General features: G+C 42.3%; 1 protein-coding gene across 2 annotated transcripts in view; it reads left to right on the forward strand.

Annotated features, from left to right (window-relative positions):
• The window catches only part of atp10d (ATPase phospholipid transporting 10D), a 38,118-nt gene extending 15,239 nt beyond the window's left edge, over nt 1-22,879 (forward strand). For both annotated transcript variants that reach the window (XM_085768340.1, XM_085768342.1), the window contains 18 exons: nt 97-203; nt 1,119-1,250; nt 1,349-1,461; nt 2,653-2,905; nt 4,725-4,942; nt 6,989-7,174; nt 10,630-11,287; nt 12,204-12,310; nt 13,572-13,698; nt 13,841-14,025; nt 15,496-15,802; nt 16,461-16,537; nt 17,571-17,696; nt 18,777-18,977; nt 20,050-20,130; nt 20,250-20,354; nt 20,437-20,618; nt 21,658-22,879. In XM_085768340.1, the coding sequence (XP_085624466.1) occupies nt 97-203; nt 1,119-1,250; nt 1,349-1,461; nt 2,653-2,905; nt 4,725-4,942; nt 6,989-7,174; nt 10,630-11,287; nt 12,204-12,310; nt 13,572-13,698; nt 13,841-14,025; nt 15,496-15,802; nt 16,461-16,537; nt 17,571-17,696; nt 18,777-18,977; nt 20,050-20,130; nt 20,250-20,354; nt 20,437-20,618; nt 21,658-21,856 (3,364 nt within the window). In that variant the 3' untranslated portion in view covers nt 21,857-22,879. The remainder of the gene's footprint in view (nt 1-96; nt 204-1,118; nt 1,251-1,348; nt 1,462-2,652; nt 2,906-4,724; nt 4,943-6,988; nt 7,175-10,629; nt 11,288-12,203; nt 12,311-13,571; nt 13,699-13,840; nt 14,026-15,495; nt 15,803-16,460; nt 16,538-17,570; nt 17,697-18,776; nt 18,978-20,049; nt 20,131-20,249; nt 20,355-20,436; nt 20,619-21,657) is intronic.
• The last annotated feature ends 190 nt before the right edge of the window (nt 22,880-23,069 follow it).

Consider the following 23,069-nt stretch of genomic DNA (forward strand, 5'->3'; position numbering starts at 1 on the left):
CTGCGAAACAGTGTGAAATCATTAATGCAGACTTAATCCACCTTGTATTAAAACAAGCTTTTTTCGTGTGTGTGTGTGTGTGTTTTTTGTCCATAGGGAGCACTCCAATGGGGCTCGTGTCGGCCTCCATAACGGCAACCTCCTACTGAGGAGCTGTACCATCCGCAACACTGAGAGTGTGGTGGGCATAGTGGTCTATGCTGGTAAGATCCCTGATGTTTACTGTCCTCTCTGCTCCCTGCAGCTTCCTGTTTGATGAATTCAGTCACAGATAGAGTTTGTTTTCCATCCTGTCCTCTCAAGGTGCTCTGAAGTGACTCACTGCCCCTCAGGACTGTTGTCAAGTTCAAACAGACAACGTATTGACTGTACAGTTGTTTCACTCTCTGTCTTTGTCTCTTCACCTTCATGAACTTGTCCTAACAGATTATTAATTAGCATGATGCTCACTCCTAAGAAACTCGACACTAACCCCTCAACACAGAGATGAGCAGTTCCCAGGTGACTTCTATGTGTCAGCTGAACTGTTGTTTTGCAAGTTCTGCAACATTCTGTTGACTGGAAGCTTAAAAATACATGCAGTGACCACCTATTATCCAAAAGCCATGAGAAAAACAAGGAAATTATTTAACTTCTTTACTCCTAGAAAAAAACGAATATAATTTATTTTACTGGAAACAGTTTAAAGCTCAAGCATTAATATTTTGTTGGTACTTGAAGTACTTATAGTGCAGTGGTATGTTGCATCATGCAGTATTTGTTCTTAAGGTATGGAGGAAAAGTGTTGTTTTTTTGTTACCTGAATACATTTAAAGTAATTTCTATTTAATTAGTGTACATTTTAGTCATTAACATTAAAAACACTCTTTTTGGTAGGAAAATAAGAGTAAAAGGGAAAAAAACTGAATTCCCTAAAATTAAAACGGGAAAAACGTAATTTGGGAAAAAATAAAACAGATTTTATAGGGGCTATGTACAGTGGGCTTTACTGAGCTGAGCCTGTGCTGTAATCAGTTGGCTTTCTTGTGTACGTCTTGCTGTAGTTCAGGATTGGAAAGATTGTGTAAACGTAATGATGTGATTGTCATGCATCTGTGTCTGTTACTGTGTGACTCTAGGTCATGAGACCAAAGCCATGATGAACAACAGCGGGCCGAGGTACAAGCGCAGCAGGCTGGAGAAGCGTCTCAACACAGACATCCTGTGGTGTGTGGTCCTGCTCATCATCATGTGTCTGATTGCTGCTATAGGTGTGAACAGCACTGACACCACACAGCTCTCACCTCACCACACAGTCACTTCAATCAGTGTTCGGTGGTCGGAGTAAGAACATCCTGGTGTTTTTCAGGTCACGGCCTCTGGCTGAAGGACCTCAGAGACCCCGTGTTCCAGATCAATGGGGAGACAAATCCTGCCCTGGCTGGATTCTACGTCTTTTGGACCATGATCATTGTGCTGCAGGTCTCCTATCAACCATTATACACTCTGATTGAAGTACACACTGGCTGACTGACTTGTTTCTTGCTGCTTACAGCTTGTAGTCTTATGATGCTCTGAGTGATGTGGGATTGTTAGTTCACATACTGATTAGATAATGAAGGTCACGAGTCGGTGTGCTTGCATGTGACTGGCCAATGTGATGTGTTGCTAGATGATGTGATATCACTAACACAGTGTTTTGTGATGTTGTCAGCTCTACTGCACCACCACCATTGAACCCACTGAAATGAATGTGGATCATGCAGTGTTTCCCCTAATTTTTTTCAGGCCTGGTGGTACCCACGGAAAAAACTCTAAACAGACGAGGCGTGTGGGATGGCTTATATTGGCGCAGTCGGGTTCGGTCAGGTGGCGCAGCAGTCTGTAATTTATATCGGCATTCAAATACTGTATAGGATAGGATAGTCTAATGGCAGATGTTGCCCCCACCCCCCTTCTATTAAGTGCACGTTTATTGGGGGCAACGTGACTATTTCTAGGCTTTGAGCAAATCTCTGGTGGTCTTGTCGTCACCGTGACAGGCACAGCTCATGCACAAGAGCTTGTTCAGCAAACAATGCTCATGCTTGAGCTTTACACCGCTGACTTGTACAAACAGACATGTCCTGTGATTTTCAGCCTACAGTGGGAATGACAGCTGAGAATATTACTCTTATATTACCCCCCACCCACACACACACACTCAAGGAGGCTTAAAAAACCCATACTATGTCTGTTCTGATGATACAAGTCAGTGGTCTTGAAATGTGTGTTTCTCTTCCATAAAACACATTCTACATCTCGTCACAGAAGTCTTTTCACATACCGGCGTCCTTCACTTTTCAAAAAGAGTAGAGCGCCGTCCGTCGCCCTCGTTATATTTTTTCTTTATTTCGACTGCCTCATAGTTAGCTTGTCACAAACCTTCAACATCCCATAATGAATGGATACGTCACTTATTTTTGGCATCTTAATTTTTTTTTTTTTTTTTTTGCACTGGCAGGGGCTCTCGTTGTATTATACAATTGTTGGGGAAACACTGTTATGTTTCTCCGAGTTGACAGCTGACATGAAAACAACATGACGTTGACTTGTTTCTCTGTGTATCTGTGACATGATCAGTCACAGCCGATCAGTCTATAGTTTCACATGGACTCTGTTTCTGTCCAACAGGTGCTGATTCCCATTTCTCTGTACGTGTCCATTGAGATTGTGAAACTGGGCCAGATCTACTTCATCCACAACGACTTGACCTTTTACAACGAGCAGCTGGATTCCAGGATCCAGTGTCGGGCCCTCAATATCACCGAGGACCTGGGGCAGATCCAGTACCTGTTCTCTGACAAGACGGGGACTCTCACAGAAAACAAGATGGTGTTCCGCCGCTGCAGCATCTTCGGGGTGGAGTATCCCCATGAGGACAACGGTAAGCTCCGATCACGTCGCTCACATAGGAATCATCCAATCAGGCCAGAGGTCCAGCAGCAACGTGGAGAGGTGCCTTAGTGCAGATTAGGGATGTCACGATTATAAATTTTCTTGGTACGATTATTGTCAGAGAAATAATCACGGTATTACGATTATCACGATTATTATGCATTAATTAATTTCACAACACTATGAATGTTTAAAATCAAATATAGTCAAAATATAATTACATTACTCATTGTTTACACAAAATATTTCAAGTATCTATTAATATATGACCAATTCTTAATCCCCAGGGGAAATGTTTTAAGTATTCAGGTCATGAATTGTTATCTATACCAAATGTTTGCATTTATTTTAATGTTTTTTTGTTTTGTTTTTTAATTAAAAATGACACACTAACATTTAAATTCCTACCAATTCAATGTTACATTAGTTAAATGGACCAGTATCTGTGCATTTACCTTTATTTTTGCGCACATCTGCCAATAAGGTTCCAACATCAAAGTTTTGTGAAAGTAACGGTATTTAGGAATCTTTACGATTAAATAATTGTGGCGTTTGATACCACGATTAATTGTGAAAACAAGTAATCGTGACATCCCTAGTGCAGATAGAGAAGTCATAGCTGCTCTCTTTGACAGCAGCTCAAGTGTACGAGTGCATGAGCAGGACTCCTGCCACCCAGCAGCATCCATGGCCTGACTGTCAGCGCCATCAGCTCCAGTGACAGGTCTTATCAGCTGATGCTAATGGCTGTTAACTCTGCCAGGAAGCTGATGACAGCACAGAAACAAAGTGTCAGCTGTGGAGTTGGTGTTTGTCAGTTCATCACAGTGACAGGTCGTCTCTGGTCAAATGATCAGCTGATCACTTCACATCAGAGTCACAGTCACACTCTCTAGGTAAAGAGGAGAGTGCTAGTTTTCAGTCTTACAAGAGACGTGTGAACAGGACACTCTGAGCTTCTGATGTCATGAAAACATGATGATTAAAACTAGATGTATCAACCCAGATGTGTCTTTTGGCTGGACCATCTGAACTCTGAATGGTCTTTTCCCATTGGCTGTTCTTTCAAAATTATTCAGATTAAACAGTATGTGACATCATTTACATTGGATCCACATCAGTTTCCAACTACTTAGTGAGGTCTAGTGTGGGACGGGCTTTATTTAATCTCCTGAATAATGTTACAGAGGCAGGTTACATAGAGGAGACACTTAAAGTCAGATAAACCACTGGCTTGACAAAACTGAAACGACATCTTACTCTGTCTTAACAGCAACATGACAATGTTTATGATGATAATAAATGAATAAAATGAACACATCCTGTCCCAGACCTGTGGACAACCTCAAGGATGAGTTGATTTTACATCACAGATCTGAAGTCAGTTTGTAGTTTGTCTGACCTTCCTCAGCTGGTTGACCTGATGGTCCACAGCTCAATGACTGTTGGACATTTTAATGCCACACGATCTCTGGTCCGGTTTAGTTGAGGTGTTTCATACCTTTCTGTACGGTACATTCTTTCACTTTTTGCCTGAAATAAAAAAAACTTGGTAACACTTTATAATAAGTACACGCTATTTAGCATTAGTAAAGCATGAATGACTGTATTCATCATTTATAACACATAAATACTCATTAGTGTGTAGTTTGTAATCACAGTTAAAAATTGATAAGCACTAACTGTATTCATAAACTATATACTAATGAGTATTCATGTGTTATAAATGAAGAATTCAGTATTTATTAATGCTTAACTGATGCTTAATAGTGTGTACTTAGACTGCTGGGCATCTGTGTGTGTTGCAGCTCGGAGGCTGGTGATGTACGAGGAGAAGCAGCACAGGTCGGCTGGTCAGTCGGCCACTCTGAAGTCAGGCTGCAGTGGGAAATCTCTGAGCTGTCGCTCCCTCAGCTGCAACCGCAGCTCCGTGTCGCTCCACACGCTCACTGCTGAGTCAGAGGAGGAGGACGACCAACTGTCCAATCACGTCCAGCCAAGGACCAGTGCCTTCTGCAGCCGCATGGTCAGACACATGTTCACCTGCACCACAGACACAGCCATTTTTACATTTTACAGATGCCATTTGAATGGATTTTGAATGGATTTGGGACTATTTCAGTTTTTTCCAATTGCTAAAACACAATCTTGCAAACTAGGCTGGTTTTATCAAAATACTTAAAGCAGAAGTAAGCGATCCAGTCGTTTTGGCTAACTTTCTGTCAGCTGATGGAGTTAGCAGTCCCCGCCCTCGTCCCTACGTCACCACATTCACGCGCATCCCTTGGCTGCACACACAGAGAGGACCGCCCCCTTATGCTGTTCTCTCTCCTCATTGGATAAAGGTTGTAGGATACAAGAAGTTTTCTCCTCGGCTTACAGCAGAGCAGAGTGAAAGTGGAAGATATAACTATTTAAGACTTATATTAACACAAATATTCCGCTTACTTCTGCTTTAACACAATTTACAAAACCACACACCAAACTGCAGAATACCTCTTATATCCTGCTAAGTGAAGCACTGCAACCAAAACTACATATCATTATCGAAATCAAACGTTTGCACCAAACACACTTCATTCATATTTCCAGATTTTTGTCCAACCAACTACACACTGGTGGGCATAATGAAAAACACTCTCATCTCTTTGCCATAATACTAAAATAGTTGTAATTGTAGAGAATTCAAGACAAGTCAGTGCAACATATGCACAGCAGATTACATTGGAGTGAACAAAACTACGCTCACAAAACAGTAAACTGAAAAAGAAAATATAGAAAAACTTCCTCCCCCTCTCATTCTCACCCTCCCTCTTCCTCTTCCTCTCTCTGCAATGTCTTCCATTGTTGTTGTAACAAAAAAAGTGCTTACCTGTGGTCTTTCAGTTTAGCTTACTTCCTGATTGAAGTGGTAACAATTAACCATTGAGGTGTTTGACCAGGGCATGTAGTGTCATTATGAATGGCAGTGTTTTGAAATGACAAACATGTGACTTTATTTTAGAGTGTTGTGTCTTATGCAGACAACTGTGTTCAGTGCTTTAAAAAGAGCCATTTTGAATTGTGAAATGTGTGTAAAGCAGAAAATGTGTTAAAAGTTTTTGGGCCTTGAGAAGAGGTTTTGCTCTCTGTGTGTTTATATACAGGAAGCGCTGCGATCTACTTCTTATATCCAATATCAAACAAGTGTCATATAACTTAGTATGTTTGGTTCATGTAGTTAGACTGAGACAGTAAACAGATATGATTTAGATGCTGGTGTTGATGTATAATTAATTCAAATATCATGACAAGGAGAGTTTGAAGGTGATCTGTGACTAAATCTGACGTTAATTCCCATCTACTGATTACCTTGTTTTAACCAATCAATGACAGGCCTCCTGAGGTGTGTGTATATTAACCTACACCTGAAATACACAGCATCATAAAATATGTATGCACTTAAACTTTTATATGAAATAACAGGGTATCCACGGGGTCTTAAAAAGTCTAAAATTTGAAAATCTCTTAAAATGTCTTAAATTTGTTGAATTATTGTGTTCAAGTCTTAAATAATTTTAGACAGGTCTTACATTTTCTTATGCCCACCATGGGCGAGCATTTCACTCGCATTTGCCCCTAAAAAAAAAAATACATGTGTGAGCCAGGAAAATCACAAAAAAGAAAGAGCACAACCTGCGATTGGTCAAAAACTACAAATCCCACAATTCTCTGGCCTCAACAATAACAGTAGTTAGTGTAAGTAAGGGAGAGTGGAGCTGTCGGTGAAAAGAGGAAACAACGCCACGTCTGGTCCTGTTCTATGTTGTTCGTTCACACCGTAACCGTTTATTCGTTACGTCCGCGGTGTAAAAGGCCGTGACGCAAAGACGCGATTAGGCGCGCGACGCGGTATACGCGACTTTTTTTTTTTGCGACGCAATACACGCGATTTTTTTTGGGCGACGGTACCATCGCGTCTTCGTCTATTTCATCGTGTTTGCTACATGAACTGATCACTGACCTGACCTTCTGAGTCAGAAGAAGCAGTTTTCCTTTAACGTGAGCTCTTTCCTGCTGTGTCTGTGTCCAGGAGAAGGAGGTGGTCCCAGACCCCGCGCTGCTCAGGAAGTTGAACTGGTTCTGCTCTCCTGTGCTGAAGGAGGGCTCCTCCGGGACCCCGTCCACCCTGGAGCTCACCTACATCACTGACTTCTTCCTGGCTCTGGCCATCTGTAACAGCGTGGTGGTGTCGTCGCCCAGCCAGCCTCGACACGCGGTGAGTCACAGTGAAGGTCGGTGAGCCGCTGTGTGAATCCTATACAGAGGAACCTTCACTCTGCACTGCAGTGTGGTCAGATTCTATAAATGTCATGGAGAGAGACATCAGAGCTTTCTGTCTCATCTGCTTTCTAGTCTTCAGCGTAGTTTGACCACCACAAACCCTCAGGAATGTGACATGATCCAAAACCTGGTCTCATTGCTTGAGCTCCAGATCCACGAATACAGATTTCTTCACTTTCATGTGTGCACTTAAAGGGATAGCCCCTAAGTACTTTAATTGCAGTAGAAGACTCTCTACACTCCTCCCGTTAGCAACGCCAGCCCATAGCCCTGCCCAGAGATTTACAACATACATTGTTGTGAATGGACCCAAAGAAACAGCCTATTTTCGCGGCCTAAAAGAGGTTTTACGTGAAAAAAAATACACAGTTCCATTGTTCGCTATAATATAATTTTTTCCAGCCCTTCAAAGTGCAGGAAAAACACAGTTTTTATTTGGACCTAACCAACTCACGTATCCCTCCGCCCAGGGTTAGCGCCCGCCGATCAGCAGTTGGTTAGGTCCAAATAAAAACTGCGTTTTTCCTGCACTTTGAGGGGCTGGAAAAAATTGTATTATAGTGAACAATGGAACTGTGTATTTTTTTCAGGTAAAACCTCTCTTTTAGGCCCACGAAAATAGGCCGTTTCTTTGGGTCTGTTCACAACAATGTATGTTGTAAATCTCTGGGCAGGGCTATGGGCTGGCGTTACTAACGGGAGGAGTGCAGAGAGTCTGCTACTGCAATTAAAGTACTTAGGGGCTATGTGTAGATCATACAACCCCACTTTAAAAAAATGCTACTATCCCTTTAAAATCATGTTGAATTTCTAGTTAACAACATCACAATACTAACAATGACTACAAATAAATGTTCACTAAATACACTAAGGTTGAGTTTTCCCTACTGTAATGCCAGGAAACTATGTACCTGTATCTAAACCGCATCTAGCTCAGTTTTTATTTACAGTTGTTCACAAGTTAAAACAGTTTTTGAACCTCCTGCCCTTTTCTCACAAGTGTATTACAGTTGTTCTCAATTGTTTACACACAATTTCTGGTACTTGAGACACAATGGCCTCAACATGTAACTCATGCACCGACCCCCTGAACCAATTCTGCTAAACTACAAGCACAATTCCTGCTTTACACTCAAATTGCAGTTCTAAAACACACTTCTTTCAAAACACTACACACAATTCTCTGCATTTGGCTCAATTTTCATAAAGAAAATCTCTTGTTTTCACGAGTAACACACTGTTATTCAAAATTCTAAAGTTAGTTTTCCTACTATGCACACTGACTCATCACATGGGTAAACACCTGTCACACAGTTTTACAATTAGCAATCAGAGCTTTAGCATAAAAGGGAAACAGGCAGTGATGAACTGGAACCAAACAGAGAGAGGCCACACATAACACAAACACACACACACACACACACACACACACACCGATATATATAGCAGTGATCATAATGATGATGAGAAAAGGAAATGCATTGATCACCAAAATGGCATGTTGATGGAAGGATTCGAACAAAGTCTTTGACTACAAAGAGAGCTACTCTACTAGGTGAGCTACATGTTAGCGTCATCCCATCAAAATTATTATATTTGAGACTAAAATACTGAAGCATTTTGAGAAGAAATAACATTGTTTTGAATGTAAAGTTCCATTTTGCAGAAGAAGTGAGGGGTTTTGCCCATTGTGTGTGTGTTTTTGGATTTGTGCGTAGAGTTCTGAGAGTATGAGGCATACTTTCAGAAAATGTGTGTAAACAATCGAGAAAAACTGTAACACAATAACACAAAACTCTTTTCTCACACTACATTCACTGTGCTTACACCGGAACAGTGTTTTCAGATCTTGCACTTATCAGTCAAAATAGAAACACTGCTGGGCGGTCATTACACACTACACCAGAAATGGACAGCACAGTGTTCAGGGCATGGAGCTCATGGAGAAATGTTTATTGATCACATTACAGTATAGCACATGCATTTTCCGTCTCCAAAAGTAAAGTAAAGATTTCGCAGTTCAGTGGATGATGGTGGACACAGAGAATCTGCTGCCTGTCTCATTGTCATTCTGTGCACAAGGACACTGGTCTATGGCAAAAGCCTGAATCTCATCAGAGACGACCACTTCCTCACATATTGGTTTCACATCATGAGAAACAAGTGTGATGATCTATTTTGAGTCGTTGTGTTTAACAGATGACACGTGTTTTATTTGTGTTTATGTGTTGCCACCATTATGCATCACAAGTGCATCACAGTGACAACTGTTTTTTCTTGCATGAGAATGTGTTAGAGTTTTGCAAAAGGAGTGACTGAGATTTGCAAATAGTGTTTTACTAGGTGAAGCTAGTTTATGGTTTTGTCAAAAGGATGTTCAATTCAGTGACTGATTCCTACAACATGAATTAGTGTTTGAGCAATTCAGAAGAACAGTAATAGACATTTTAATAGCTCAACAGTTTCTAGTTGTAATTTATTTCTTATCTTATTTCAACATTTATGTCCATTTGCTTTGTGTTTGACTGTTTATGTCCATGGGTCATAAATAGTTAGGTTTAAAATAGGGGTGGGCGATATGGCGATATTAGATCGTGAAGGATTAGAGTGTGTAGACGATCTGCCAAAGTGCAGAGATCGTAGGATCGTCTGGGGCTCATTCTATAAATTGCAGTTCTATGCTGCAAAGCGCAAACAAAGGACATTTGCAAAGTTTGCTAAAAGAGATAACAACAGTTACTTTAGTTTGTATTTTTATTTGACCCTTTTCAATCAGCTATTTAGTGTTTTGATAGACTTAAAATCCTGTTAAAATGACTGTGTTGAATAAAACAAACAGTAATGTCTTCATTAATATTTTACTTTCATGTTTATTGAAAGCTACCTTTTATGTTGCAAGAGTCCACTTTATCAGAGTGTTGTTGTTTACCTTTTACTATGTTTACGTTGTTTGCACATGTTGGCAAAACTGCAACTATTTAGATTAAAATCTGTTCAGAAAGGTTCTTTGGCCTAAATTGTCTGTTTTTCTTTTTTCGATTTAAGATCGTGATGAAATCGAAATTGTGACTTCATTTTTAAAAAATCGTGATATGATATTTTTGCCATATCGCCCACCCCTAGTTAAAAATAAAATTAGTGGCGATAGTGTCTAATTAAATCTCCTTAATATTTATCCTTGACCTCCCTGTGATCCCTCAGCATCATTAAACCACCACTGAGTCTGTTACTTGATGTGCATGTAGCCTTCAGGTGCATGGTTTGTTACCTAATGTAATGTAATATAATGTATGTGATGGGGCTTCTGCATCATGAACATGGTGTTGAAGCAGTTCCACATACTGTACAGCTCTTTACACAATCTTGGTTTTCCTTCCTCTTCTTCTCCAGGTGCCTGAAGCTCGTACTCCTCTCAGGTCTCTGGAGGAAATCAAGCTGATGTTCCAGCGTTTCAGCTTCTCTCCGTTCTCCACGCTGTCCCCTCCCCAGACCAAAGGCAGCCCTCGCAACTTCACCAGCCGGCTGTTCACCTGGGGGAAGGCCAGCTCCTACGCCGTCTCCTCGCCCCCCAACAGCAGCGCAGCAGATGGCTCGGACCCGTCCCCGGATGGACCCCTGGAGCCCCCCCACCCGAAGGAGTCGTCTCCCGGAGAAGAGGGAGGACACGGCGGAGCGGCAGAGGCTCGAGGGACGGACGAGGATGAGGACATAAAGACACAACCTGACGTTCCCAGGCAGGGTGCGGAAGTGGACTCTAATAACGACACTGACGACGAGCTGCTGTACGAGGCGGAGAGTCCGGACGAGGCGGCGCTGGTCCACGCCGCCCGGGCCTACCGCTGCACCCTGAGAGGACGCTCCGCGGAGAGCCTGCTGGTGGACCTGCCGGGGATCGGGTCTCTGGCCGTCCAGCTGCTTCACGTCCTGCCCTTCGACTCCAACAGGAAGAGGATGTCGGTGGTGGTCCGACACCCGATCACAGGACACGTGGTGGTTTACACTAAGGGGGCTGACTCAGTCATCATGGACCTGTCTGAGACACCTAAAGGTAATTTACAGCAGGAGCATGAATGAAGGGAGAGCCCACAGGGTGCTGACTGAAGACCTCTGTTGTGTGTGTGATGAAGAGAATGTATTCTGAGGGTACCGGAGGCAGGACTAGATGGGTGGGTACGGAAAGTATTCAGACCCCTTTAAATTTTTCACTCTTTATTTCATTGCAGCCATTTGCTAAAATCAAAAAAGTTCATTTTATTTCTCATTAATGTACACTCAGCACCTCATCTTGACAGAAAAAAACTGAAATGTAGAAATTTTTGCAAATTTATTAAAAAAGAAAAACTGAAATATCACATGGTCATAAGTAACCCTTTGCTGTGACACTCATATTTAACTCGCATGCTGTCCATTTCTTCTGATCCTCCTTGAGATGGTTCTACTCCTTCATTGGAGGTTACAAAAGAATTTCTGCAGCACTCAAGGTTCCTAAGAGCACAGTGGCTCCATAAACCTTAAATGGAAGAAGAATGGAAGACGACCAGAACTCTTCCTAGACCTGGCCGTCCAGCCAAACTGAGCAATCGTGGGAGAAGAGCAAAAATTTAAAGGGGTCTGAATACTTATGACCATGTGATATTTCAGTTTTTCTTTTTTAATAAATTTGCAAAAAATTCGACATTTCTGTTTTTTTCTGTCAAGATGGGGTGCTGAGTGTACATTAATGAGAAATAAAATGAACTTCTTTGATTTTAGCAAATGGCTGCAATGAAACAAAGAGTGAAAAATGTAAAGGGGTCTGAATACTTTCCGTACCCACTGTAAGCTATTGCTTCTCCTGTTGTCCCTTTCGGCCATGTGACTGTATGACTTGAGAAACTGAGATGATGTGTGATGAAGTCTGATTTAACTAACATGTCCGAAATGAATGAATAAATAAATAAATAATAATAAAAAAATGTGTTCAGGTGCAGATCAGGCTCTGGATATGCACGCTCACATCAAAGAGCAGACCCAGAAACACTTGGACAGCTACGCCAGAGAAGGCCTCCGCACGCTCTGCTTCGCTAAGAAGGTAAGACTCAGCTCAGAGAGGTTAGACTATCATTATTTAACATACACAGCAGTGATATACAGGCCCATGTGCTTTTGCATACCTAAGTTATTTGAAATTTCTATCTTTATCTGCATTTTGCTCTGGAGCTCTATGTATAGGTATTTTTTTCTTTCTTTCCATCTAGAACTGCAACATTAATTGATTAATCACAACAATAATTGATTATTAAATTAATTGTCAACTGTTTTAATAATCGAAGTAGTTTTTTGTTTTTTTGTTTTTTCAAATTCTCTGATTTCAGCTTCTTAAATGTAAATATCTCTGGTTTCTTTGTTCCTTTATGACAATAAACCGAGTTTCTAAGGACGTCATCTGGTTTGGGAAACACTGATTGATTGATATTTCTTACATTTTATTGACCAAACAACTAATCGATTAATCATTTAAATAATTGACAGATTAATCATTAGTTGCAGTCCTACTTCCATCTGCTCTTGGAAAAAGCAGTTGCAAAATGTTTTGGCTTCAACCAATGTCACTAGTCCAACCCTCTCTCTAAATCACTCTAACCTATTTCAGTGATATAAGACAGGGACACACACAGGTGGATCTGTAGTTCATTGACCAGTTACACTGAAGGTCGTATACAATTCTGTGGGCCACATCAGATTAATACGAATACATATTACTTTATTAACACCATTAAAATCAGAGTTTTAATTTCCTAGGAGGCACTGTGTGTCTTCAGGTTGATACTCAGATGGAAGATGAAATATCAACTTGCTATAACTCTGATGTCATGCACAGTGTTTCTCATGTGGGACAGACTGTACGCTCATTGACCTCTTTTCATAGTTTTAAATATTCTGTGTCTTCTTATTTTGAGTTAAATTGCACATGTTTCAGATGATTTATATCTTTTTTTTTTTTTTCTTGTAACACACTGTAATTTTTAATTTGAATATTATGTTATTATTTTACATTTCTCTTAGTTTATTTAGGCTATTGCTATGGCCATTTGCGGCCATCGAGAGGTTGTGTCCATTCTTGTACTCATTTCTTTTATGTCTGTGTTGATGTCTGTTGTCTTTGTTGTTGTATGTTTGTAGATTGTTGATTGTGTCTTGTCTCTTTTTGGTTTGTAATGTATATTAGGACCCCCTCGAAAACGAGAGGATTCCTCTCAAGGGGTTTATCCTATTAAATAACATTTCTGAATGAAAAAGACTGTCCATCTGACAGTGGGACAGGGAGTGACTGTGTGCTGCTGTCATGGCAGGTCCTGGAGGAAGAGGAGTATGAAGCATGGATAAAGCGCCACCTGCTGGCAGAGAGCAGCATAGAGCACAGAGAGGAGCTGCTGCTGGAGTCGGCTCAGAGACTGGAGACCAACCTGACCCTGCTGGGTACCAGAGCCTCACCGCAGCTCACACCAGCACCAGCACTGACCTGCTGCTGCTGCTGCTGCTTTCATACCTGACAGCAGGAAGCAGCACCACTCAAAGTGTGTGTGTGTGTGTGTATGTGTGTGTGTGTGTGTGTGTTCAGGTTCCACAGGGATTGTTGACCGGCTGCAGGAGGAGGTTCCAGAGACCATCGAGGCTCTTCAGAGGGCTGGGATCAAAGTCTGGGTCCTGACCGGAGACAAACAGGAGACAGCCATCAACATCGCCTACGCCTGCAGACTGCTCCATCCCAGTGACCAGCTGCTGACGGCCAACTGTGGCAGCAGGGTCAGTGTGTGAGGGCTGCAACCTCTGCTTCTGGCTTATTAAATGTATCTAACGCTGATGTCATTTAAGTCGTTTTAATTGGTTTTATCTAATTAAAGCAGAAGTAAGCGATATTTTTGTGTTAATATAAGTCTTAAATAGTTATATCTTCTGACAGCAATCACTTACATAGAGTGTTTGGACCGAAACACGGGTCTGTCAGTCACTCTGCTCTGCTCTGAGCCGAGGAGAAAACTTTTCTTGTATCCTACAATTTTTATCCAATGAGGAGAGAGAACGGCATGATGGGCTGTGTGTGCAGCCAAGGGATGCGCCTGAATGTGGTGACGTAGGGACGAGGACCAATAGATCCATGACGAGGGCGGGGGCTGCTAACTCCGTCGGCTGACAAGAAGTTATGGTGCGTTCAAGGCAACTCGTAACTCGTGTTTTTCCGACCTGTGAAGTCGTACCAGTTCGATCTGGTACGAGTTCACGGGTCGGAAGTTACGAGTGGCCGTTATAGTGACTTTCACAGGTAAAACAGGTCGGAGAAACACGAGTTTCGGTTTGCCTGGAACGCTACAAAGTCGTAAGTTGTGACTTGACGCTGTAACTTACGGTTTCAAAAGCCTACCTGGAACGCAGCATTAGCCAAAACGACCGGATCGCTTACTTCTGCTTTAAAATGAATTCTATGAAATGCAAACTGTACTTAAAGGAGAATTCCGGGCATTTTTGACCCCTAAATCGTTGTCCTGATGGTCACCCAGTGTTGGGGGGGCAAATAACGCGACTAAAATAGATGCAGGCAAACCGGAGTTACAACATGGCTACCTGGCACTCGGGATGGTGACAACGCTAACCCATGGGGGCAATTCTTTCAACCACAACAAACACTCAAAAAACAATCAAACATCTATGGTACATGACTGGAATCCATATGAAACACCAAGCATCGAGCAGTGCAGTGGTAATGTCCATAATATCGCCGACCGTTTATCTTTGTATAGAAATCATCACGAGAAGGAAAAAGTGTTTGTTTCTGTGGCGGGGAGAGCAGGCGCTCTGTGATCAGATAGTAATGTCTTTCCAGGATGTTTCAGAGTTAGGCTATCTGAGGTGAGTGACTACATGCAAAAACACAAAGTTTATACTGTTAATACTGTACACTATATGAGTTCAGTGGTGTGTCATAAGGATTCCAGTCATGTACCATAGATATTTGATTGTTTTCTGAGTGTTTGTTGTGTTTGAAAGAATTGCCCCCATGGGTTAGCGTTGTAGCTATCCCTAGCGTCGTCTCGCCATGGTGTAACTCTGGTTTGCCTGCAGCAATTGTAGTCGTGTTTTTTGCTCCCCCCAACACTGGGTGACCATCAGGACAACGATTTAGGGGTCGAAAATGGCCAGAATTCTCCTATAATTGAAGCTCTGAAAAAACAAATAAATCACAAGTGCATTTGCCATATAATTGTTGTCTTCCATCAGGAGGCGTGTGCAGCCCTTCTTGAGGAGCTGAGGCTGGAGGTGCAGGGTGGAGAGGATGGTCTGACTGAGCCGACTGCAGCGGGGACAGAGGAGGAGACGTCCTCCTCATCCAGCAGCACGGGGAGCTTCATCCTGGTCATAGACGGACAGACACTGGACTGGGCCCTGCAAGAGGAGCTGCAGAGCCTCTTCCTCCAGCTGAGCTGCAGGTGCAAGGCAGTCATCTGCTGCAGGTCCACTCCCCTGCAGAAGAGCCAGGTGGTCCGGCTGATCCGGGACCATCTCAAAGTCATGACCCTGGCTGTGGGTAAGGACTCAGGCTGTAGTGGGAAACACGCGTTGAGTCATCCAGTGTTACTGACTAGGGATGTCACGATTACTTGTTTTCACAATTAACCATGGTAATAAACGCCACAATTAATTGATCGTAAAGATTCCTAAATACCGTCACTTTCACAAAAAGATAATGTTGGAACCTTATTGGCAGATGTGGCGCCAAAATAAAGGTAAATTCACAGATAACTGGTCCATTTAACTAACATTAACATTGAAATGGTAGGAATTTAAATGTTAGCATGTCATTTTTAATAATAAAAAAAAAGGAAAACAATACAAAAAATGATTAAAATAAACGCAAACATTTGGTATAGATGACAATTTATGACCTGAATATTTCAAACACTTCCCCTGTGGATTAAGAATTGGTTATATATTAAAAGATACTTGAAATATTTTGTGTAAACAACAAGTAATGTAATTATATTTTGACTATATTTGATTTTACACATTCATAGTGTTTTGAAATTAATTAATGCGTTATAATCGTGATAATCATAATACCGTGATTATTTCTCTGACAATAATCGTACCAAGAAAATGTATAATTGTGACATCCCTATTACTGACAGACTTATCTTCAGACAGTAAGTCTTGGAGGACAGTGACACGTGTCTTTTGTCCCGTAGGTGATGGAGCTAATGACGTGAGCATGATTCAGACAGCTGATGTGGGCATCGGGATATCTGGTCAGGAGGGGATGCAGGTGAGGCCCACTACACCAGACCAGCTCTTCAGAAACATTTTATTTTTCATTACAACTACCTCATTGAGCTGCAGCAGTGAGGACTGGTGTCTGCTGCTGAGCTCTACATTGACTTTACAGACTGCTAGAATTAGGATGTACTGTATGTCTGATTTAGTTTGGGTAAAAACATCGAGTATGTGTCATTGTCTCCACATGAAGCTAATGGAATGGTTAAATATATATATTCAGATTCCGTCTACACACAGACAACATTAATGGTATTATGTCAATATGACATGATGATGTTTGTGACTTCAGGCTCATTGACACAACATATCAGAATCACGTTTATTAGCCAAGTATGTGCAGACATACAAGGAATTTGACTCTGGTTTATCATCACTCACGTGTACACACATACATATATAAAGACATATACGTATAATAACAACTGAGCAATAACACAATACAACAGTGAACACGTACAAGTACAAATATAATTGTGTAAAGTGGCAGGTGGATTTAGGTGGACAGTTGGTAGTGCAATGAGATAAAAATAAATAAATACTGGATAAATATATATACAGTATATGTATGTGATTTACAGCAGGGTTGTATTGTAATATCTATAGTAGGCAGGATATGGCAGTGGGACATGAAATCATTCAATGATGAGGAAGTGGGTGGAATGATATCAGTTGGTTATTGACCATCATGTATGACAGAATCGGGTGTTGAACAGAGTGACGGTAGAAACTGTTCTTGTGTCTCGTTGTGTTGGCATACATGTCTTTATATGGAACATAAATAAATATAAAAGCAGCAATTTTCCAGGTTATTTAAATCAACATCTTTTTTTTTTTTTACCTAAATCTGAGAGTCTGAAGGACACACGTCTAACTCTCCACTCTGATTGATCTATGTGTCTATGTGTATTATCCCTGTGGGTTCATCAGTCTGTGGCTAACACATCTGTTGTGTGTGAAGCAGTCAGAGCATCTCTTCCTGAGCACTGTGGTATGTTGTATGTTGTGTGTGTGTGTTTCCTCAGGCTGTGATGTCCAGTGACTTTGCCATCTCCAGGTTTAAACACCTCAGCAAGCTGCTGCTGGTCCACGGTCACTGGTGCTGCTCTCGTCTGGCTAACATGATCCTCTACTTCATCTACAAGAACGTGGTGAGTCACCATCCAACTCTGCTTTCATAGCTACACACTCACAGCATTAGCACACAACTGTTGTAATTACACTTCTAATCACAAGTCACATTCACAGCCCTCTGTCATCAGACACCATTTTGCCCAGTACATTTCCTGTTTTTGTGACAGAGCTATGGAAGCACTAAAAGGCAAAAGAGATTTTTTTTTTGCCAGGATTTTTCATTTGTGAAAACAATTCTGGAAAAGCAACTAACAACCATTCTTTTTTATTATTATTTAAAAAATGTTTTTGCTTTCTTTTTTCTTTTTTCTTTTTTGTTATCAATGATTTATTTGTCTATGGACCATTTAACAGTTGCACACAATAAACATAATTTCATTTTTTGTGTACATAGAATGCACAACGTAAATAAGTAACAATAAAAGAAAAAAAGAAAAGTCACCGCAGTGCAGTGAGGGGGAATGGAGCATTACACTGATGCTGCATTCACATGCAGTCAGGCAGACGGCCTGATATACGACATCGCCATGACAACATTGTCACGTGTATTGTTTTGCCTCGTGCTGACGGACCACTTGTTCACATAGAGGCTTGTTTATGCCGTTACGTGCAGCGGCTGTCGTCCGTCTGCCGTCTGCCCAATTTCACGTGAATGCAGCATGAAAAATACGATTGAGTTGCTTGCGATATACACCCGCAGCGCTAGATGGGAGGAATTCCTACACAATGCACCTTTAAATCATGTCTTTGAGCACACCTGCAACTTGAGACCATTTATTAATGTTCTTCTCATTTGCACCATGTAGTCGGGCGGTCAATAACTCCATTTATACAATATCCAAAACAGTAAGAGCCCATGGTTTTCCACCTATAGCCACTCATTTCTTTGCTGCTGTTAATCCAGCAAAGACAATCTGAATCTGTGCACTTTTCAAATGCAAATAGAGATATCATTTAGCAAGAATATGGCTGGGGATGGCAAAATATTGAGGGATAGAAGCAATGAGAGTTTAGAAGTGAGCATACTCCAAAACCCTGAAACCTCTAAGCATTCCCAGAGGAAGGAGAGTCCTGATCCCTTGTCTCTCTCTCGGCAGATGTATGTGAACCTGCTGTTCTGGTATCAGTTCTTCTGCGGCTTCTCGGGGAGCGTCATGACCAACGCCTGGGTCCTCATTCTCTTCAACCTGATCTTCACCTCCGTCCCTCCTCTCGTCTACGGCGTTCTGGACCAGGACCTTCCTGCAGACACTCTGATGGCGCTGCCTGAAATCTACCAGAGCGCACAGGGCTCCAAGGTGACTGCACACACACACACACACACACACACAGTCAGCCGCAGTCACAACTGTACAACACTTCCTACAAAGCTTTAACCGCAGGGCATCGCTGTCTTTCTTTGGGTATTGGCATGTCTTACCACCGGGGGGCAAACACTATCACCTCATGTGTGTTCAGACACTAAATTTAATTTCATTTCATTTATTGTTTATTTTTCAAGGACAGCGCACATTAATGAACAATTTAACGCCGTGGCATCTTGTTAAGTGTGCCGGATTTAGCTCAAAGCTAGTTTCCGTCCGTCCAAATTCATGTTTGCCATGGCATATACAGTATAAGAGTGAATTATATGCTAATGCATGAGTGTCAATTCATTGTAATATCAGCTGAGCCACTTGTTGAGGACTGAATGTGCTGTTTGTTTTGACCAGATGATCAGGGAGAGTTTATTGTCTTTGAAAATGTCAAAAAGATATTTGCCTTGTTTCATTGTTATCATTGTCAATGTTGTTGGTAATATTAAACTTAAAGCCCCTACAAGGAATTTTAAACTGGATGTGCCAAAGTCTCTGGTTTCTGCTGATGTCTCTGTGTGACCTACAACAGCAAATGAGCCCATTGGTGTGAGGATCAGCTGTTTCTAAATAGTGAAACCAGGAGGCAGTGGTCGGGTCGGACCACAGATGAAACGATTTTCTGCAAGGGGCTGTTCTAAAGTATTTTAAATACTTTTCTAAAGTAATTTGCCTAAAACTGCCGACAAAAAAACGTTAGTCTGAGCCAGATAAACGTCTTTATGACAATACGCGCTAGAGCTCATGGGAACTTTAGTCTTCATTCTGGTAAAACACTACTGCTTTTGTCGCTAAAATCAACACAAAATGAAAGTTCTTTGTAGCGGCTTTAATCTTCTCACCATTTAACATCAGCGTCTCCTGCATATAAGCAGTGAGCTGGGACCGGCTGACTGTCATTGTAGGACTCTTTGTTGTGTGTAGGTGCTGCACTCTGGCTAAGTAGAGTGGAGCATTAGACAGAACGTCACTTGGCCTGTGTTGACACTAACAGATGGATCCTGTGTTTGTGCAGGTCTACGTCCCCCGCATGTTCTGGATCACAGTCCTGGATGCGTTTTACCAGAGTCTCGTCTGTTTCTTTGTCCCATACTTTGTAAGTGTCTGATCAGTCGTCTTTTATTCCATGTGCAGATCAGCTGATGTAGCTGCGTGAAGAAACACTGACGGCCCATCTTCACCTCACACAGTATAATGCAGTGTTGTTTGTTTCAGGCTCTTGCGGGTTCAGACGTCGGGGAGCTGGCCTTCGGTTCTCCCATCAACGCCTCAGCTCTGTTCATCATCCTGCTGCACCAAGTCCTGGAGAGTCACACTCTGGTCAGACACACACACATCTGCACCACAACCTGTGTGACTGTGTGTCCTGGACCACAGTGTGACCCTCTGTCTTGTCTTGCAGACCTGGATCCACACGCTGGTGCTGGTTCTCAGTGCTGGTTCTTACTTTGGCTTCGTGCTGCTGTTCAGCTGTGTGACCTGCAGCCCCCCCACCAACCCTGTGGGGGTGGAGACGCTCCAGATGTCCCAGCCACTCTTTTACATCATATGTGCTGTCACCACGGTGACAGCTCTGTTACCCAGGTACTGTACACACACACAAACACCCTCAGATACTGTACACAACTGTAAATGTGCATCCAACCACACACACACACACACACACACACACACACACACACACATATTAACCCACCCTCCCACACAGACACACACCACTGCTCCCTGGTGTGAGGAATGTGTCACAGCTCACCAGGTCTGTTTCCAAAACATCAGCCTCATGCAGCTGCTGCCTCACACACACACACGTGTCCTCTGTGTTTATCAGTGCATGAGATGATGAGACAACATGCAGGTACCAGGGGCCAACACCAGCAGCAAACAGCCTGAGGAACTGAAGCAGAATTGAATTGAAATCATATCATGACAGACAGACTGATCTTGACAAACATCAAATCCATAGAAATTGGAAAAAAGTTTTTTGGCACCCCATGCATCAAGAATCACTTAGCAGTGTTTCCTCTACATTCATTTAGGAGTGGCGGGCCGACCTTTGCTTTTTGTCGCTGTCGCTCGTATCGCTCCAAAAAGATCGCTCCGTCGCTGTCGCCCGGAGCCCCAGCAATTTTTCGCTTGAGCGATTAAACGCTTAGTCGCTCATTTGCATTGACTTAACATGTAAACTCGTTGCCAGCGACAAAAACAAAAGGTCCGGTGTGAACGCAGCTTTAGGATAGGTTAGGTTAGGTCTTCAAGTGCAATTTCTTTTAGTGCAGTCAGATCCAGAATACTAAACAAATCCTAAAAGAGCCATTAAAACTTCAAATTGATTGGTTCCATAAAATTACATAAGAAACTTTGAGTATTGGCTCATTTTTGTCATTATTGTCAGTTTGAGTATTTACAGCATTGATGAAGATGTTTTCTGAAGATGACAAAAACCTTACACTGCAGCATCAGAGCAGCAGAACATTACTAAAGCATTTTTATCTGCTCAATTTATTTAGACTGGTAGATGATAATGTGTGTGTGTCGTTCCACAGCTTTAGAAACAGAATCAGAATCAACTCTGTATGTTGGACGTGTCCTCTTTGTGGTTTGTGACACACTCTCTGTCCTGCAGGATGTTGTGTCGAGCCGCCTACAACACCGTCCACTACTCGGCTGCTCCGGCGTCGGCTCGGAGGGACGACGTAGACTCAGAGGAGTACCACAGGAGGATGATGCGCTGGAACATGAAGCACTCTAGAGTCAACAACAGGCTGCCGGTGTGTGCGGACAACCCGGGCCTGGAGAGCAGCACAGCCTCAGTACTGTCCTGACCACACACACAGATGCATCTTGGCCCAACAGTCCAGAAGAAGCTGGATTTAGCAATATTCTATGGTGCAATAAAAAAGTCTCTACATTCAGTCTGTGTTGTACTGTTCACAGTCTGCAACAAGTCAACAGCAAAGGGACTCGTGGCAATCTTCATCTAAGAAACCCATGTTTTGCTGTTGAAGTACGATAGCAGGTGTTAACACCGGCTCACAGTGTGTGACTGTCCTGTGGGTCCACGTCCACCTGTGATGTCAGTCACACTACAGCTGAATGGAATCAATTTGAATGTTACGTCTTAGCCTTCATCTGCCTCCCGTGGCCTTCTGGAGTGGATGTAGAAGCTGCTGCTCTGAGACAAAACAGGGCTGTAGTATCTGAGTGGAGGAGGTAGACATGTACCAGTACCACTGCTGTGTGGGATCCAGGTGTTACCACTGAGCTGATCCTGAAACAGTCTGTTCATCTGCCGATTGTTGTGTTTATACCAGAGAAAATGAGTTTGTAATATGGTCCTACTGATTGTGTTTGTGTTTTTAATATGTTAACGCTGGATGGAACCAAATGAAAGTGGAGTGTGGTTCGTTATTTATTCTGCAGTTTAACCTGCAACACGTCACTCACCCACATCATCACTGTACCACCCTCCATCACCACTCCTCATGTTTACAGACTGTTGTCATGTGACACAGTCGTCACCATTGGTGACTGAAACTAGATCAGTGAGAAACAGGTCTACTGATGATGGGACAGAAAACCTGAGCACTTGAGGTCAGCCAGTTTAGAGAAGTGGCCTTACTCCCTCTGTCTCTGAGTCTCAGTGAACAGGGGAGGAAACTAAACCTTAACTTTGACCAGAACCCTCAAGATCTTTCCACAGAAGATGTGTCCACAAGCCACTGATGAGCATGTTTATGATTCAGATGATTTGTTGGATGTATGATGCATCAAAACTCTGGGACCAGTTTGTACAAATGTTTGTGTCAGACTTTGCAACAATGAAATAAAACCTTGTTCAGACTTTGTGTGATCTGTGCAGTGTGTGCCGACTGACCTGTGTCCATTTACCTCCTCTACCACTTTACTACTAGAAGAAGCATCTGATGGTCAGGTTTTACATCTTGACCTGGGCCAGACTCAGACTGTGGAACCAGGTGTATACTGGGTCAGAAAGAATAGCAGTAAAACTGCTGTTCCTGTCTGAGATGTGTAATG

The sequence above is a fragment of the Trachurus japonicus genome, chromosome 22, assembly GCF_045865225.1.
Source record: "Trachurus japonicus isolate A0001 chromosome 22, Traja_1.0".
Taxonomy (NCBI): domain Eukaryota; kingdom Metazoa; phylum Chordata; class Actinopteri; order Carangiformes; family Carangidae; genus Trachurus; species Trachurus japonicus.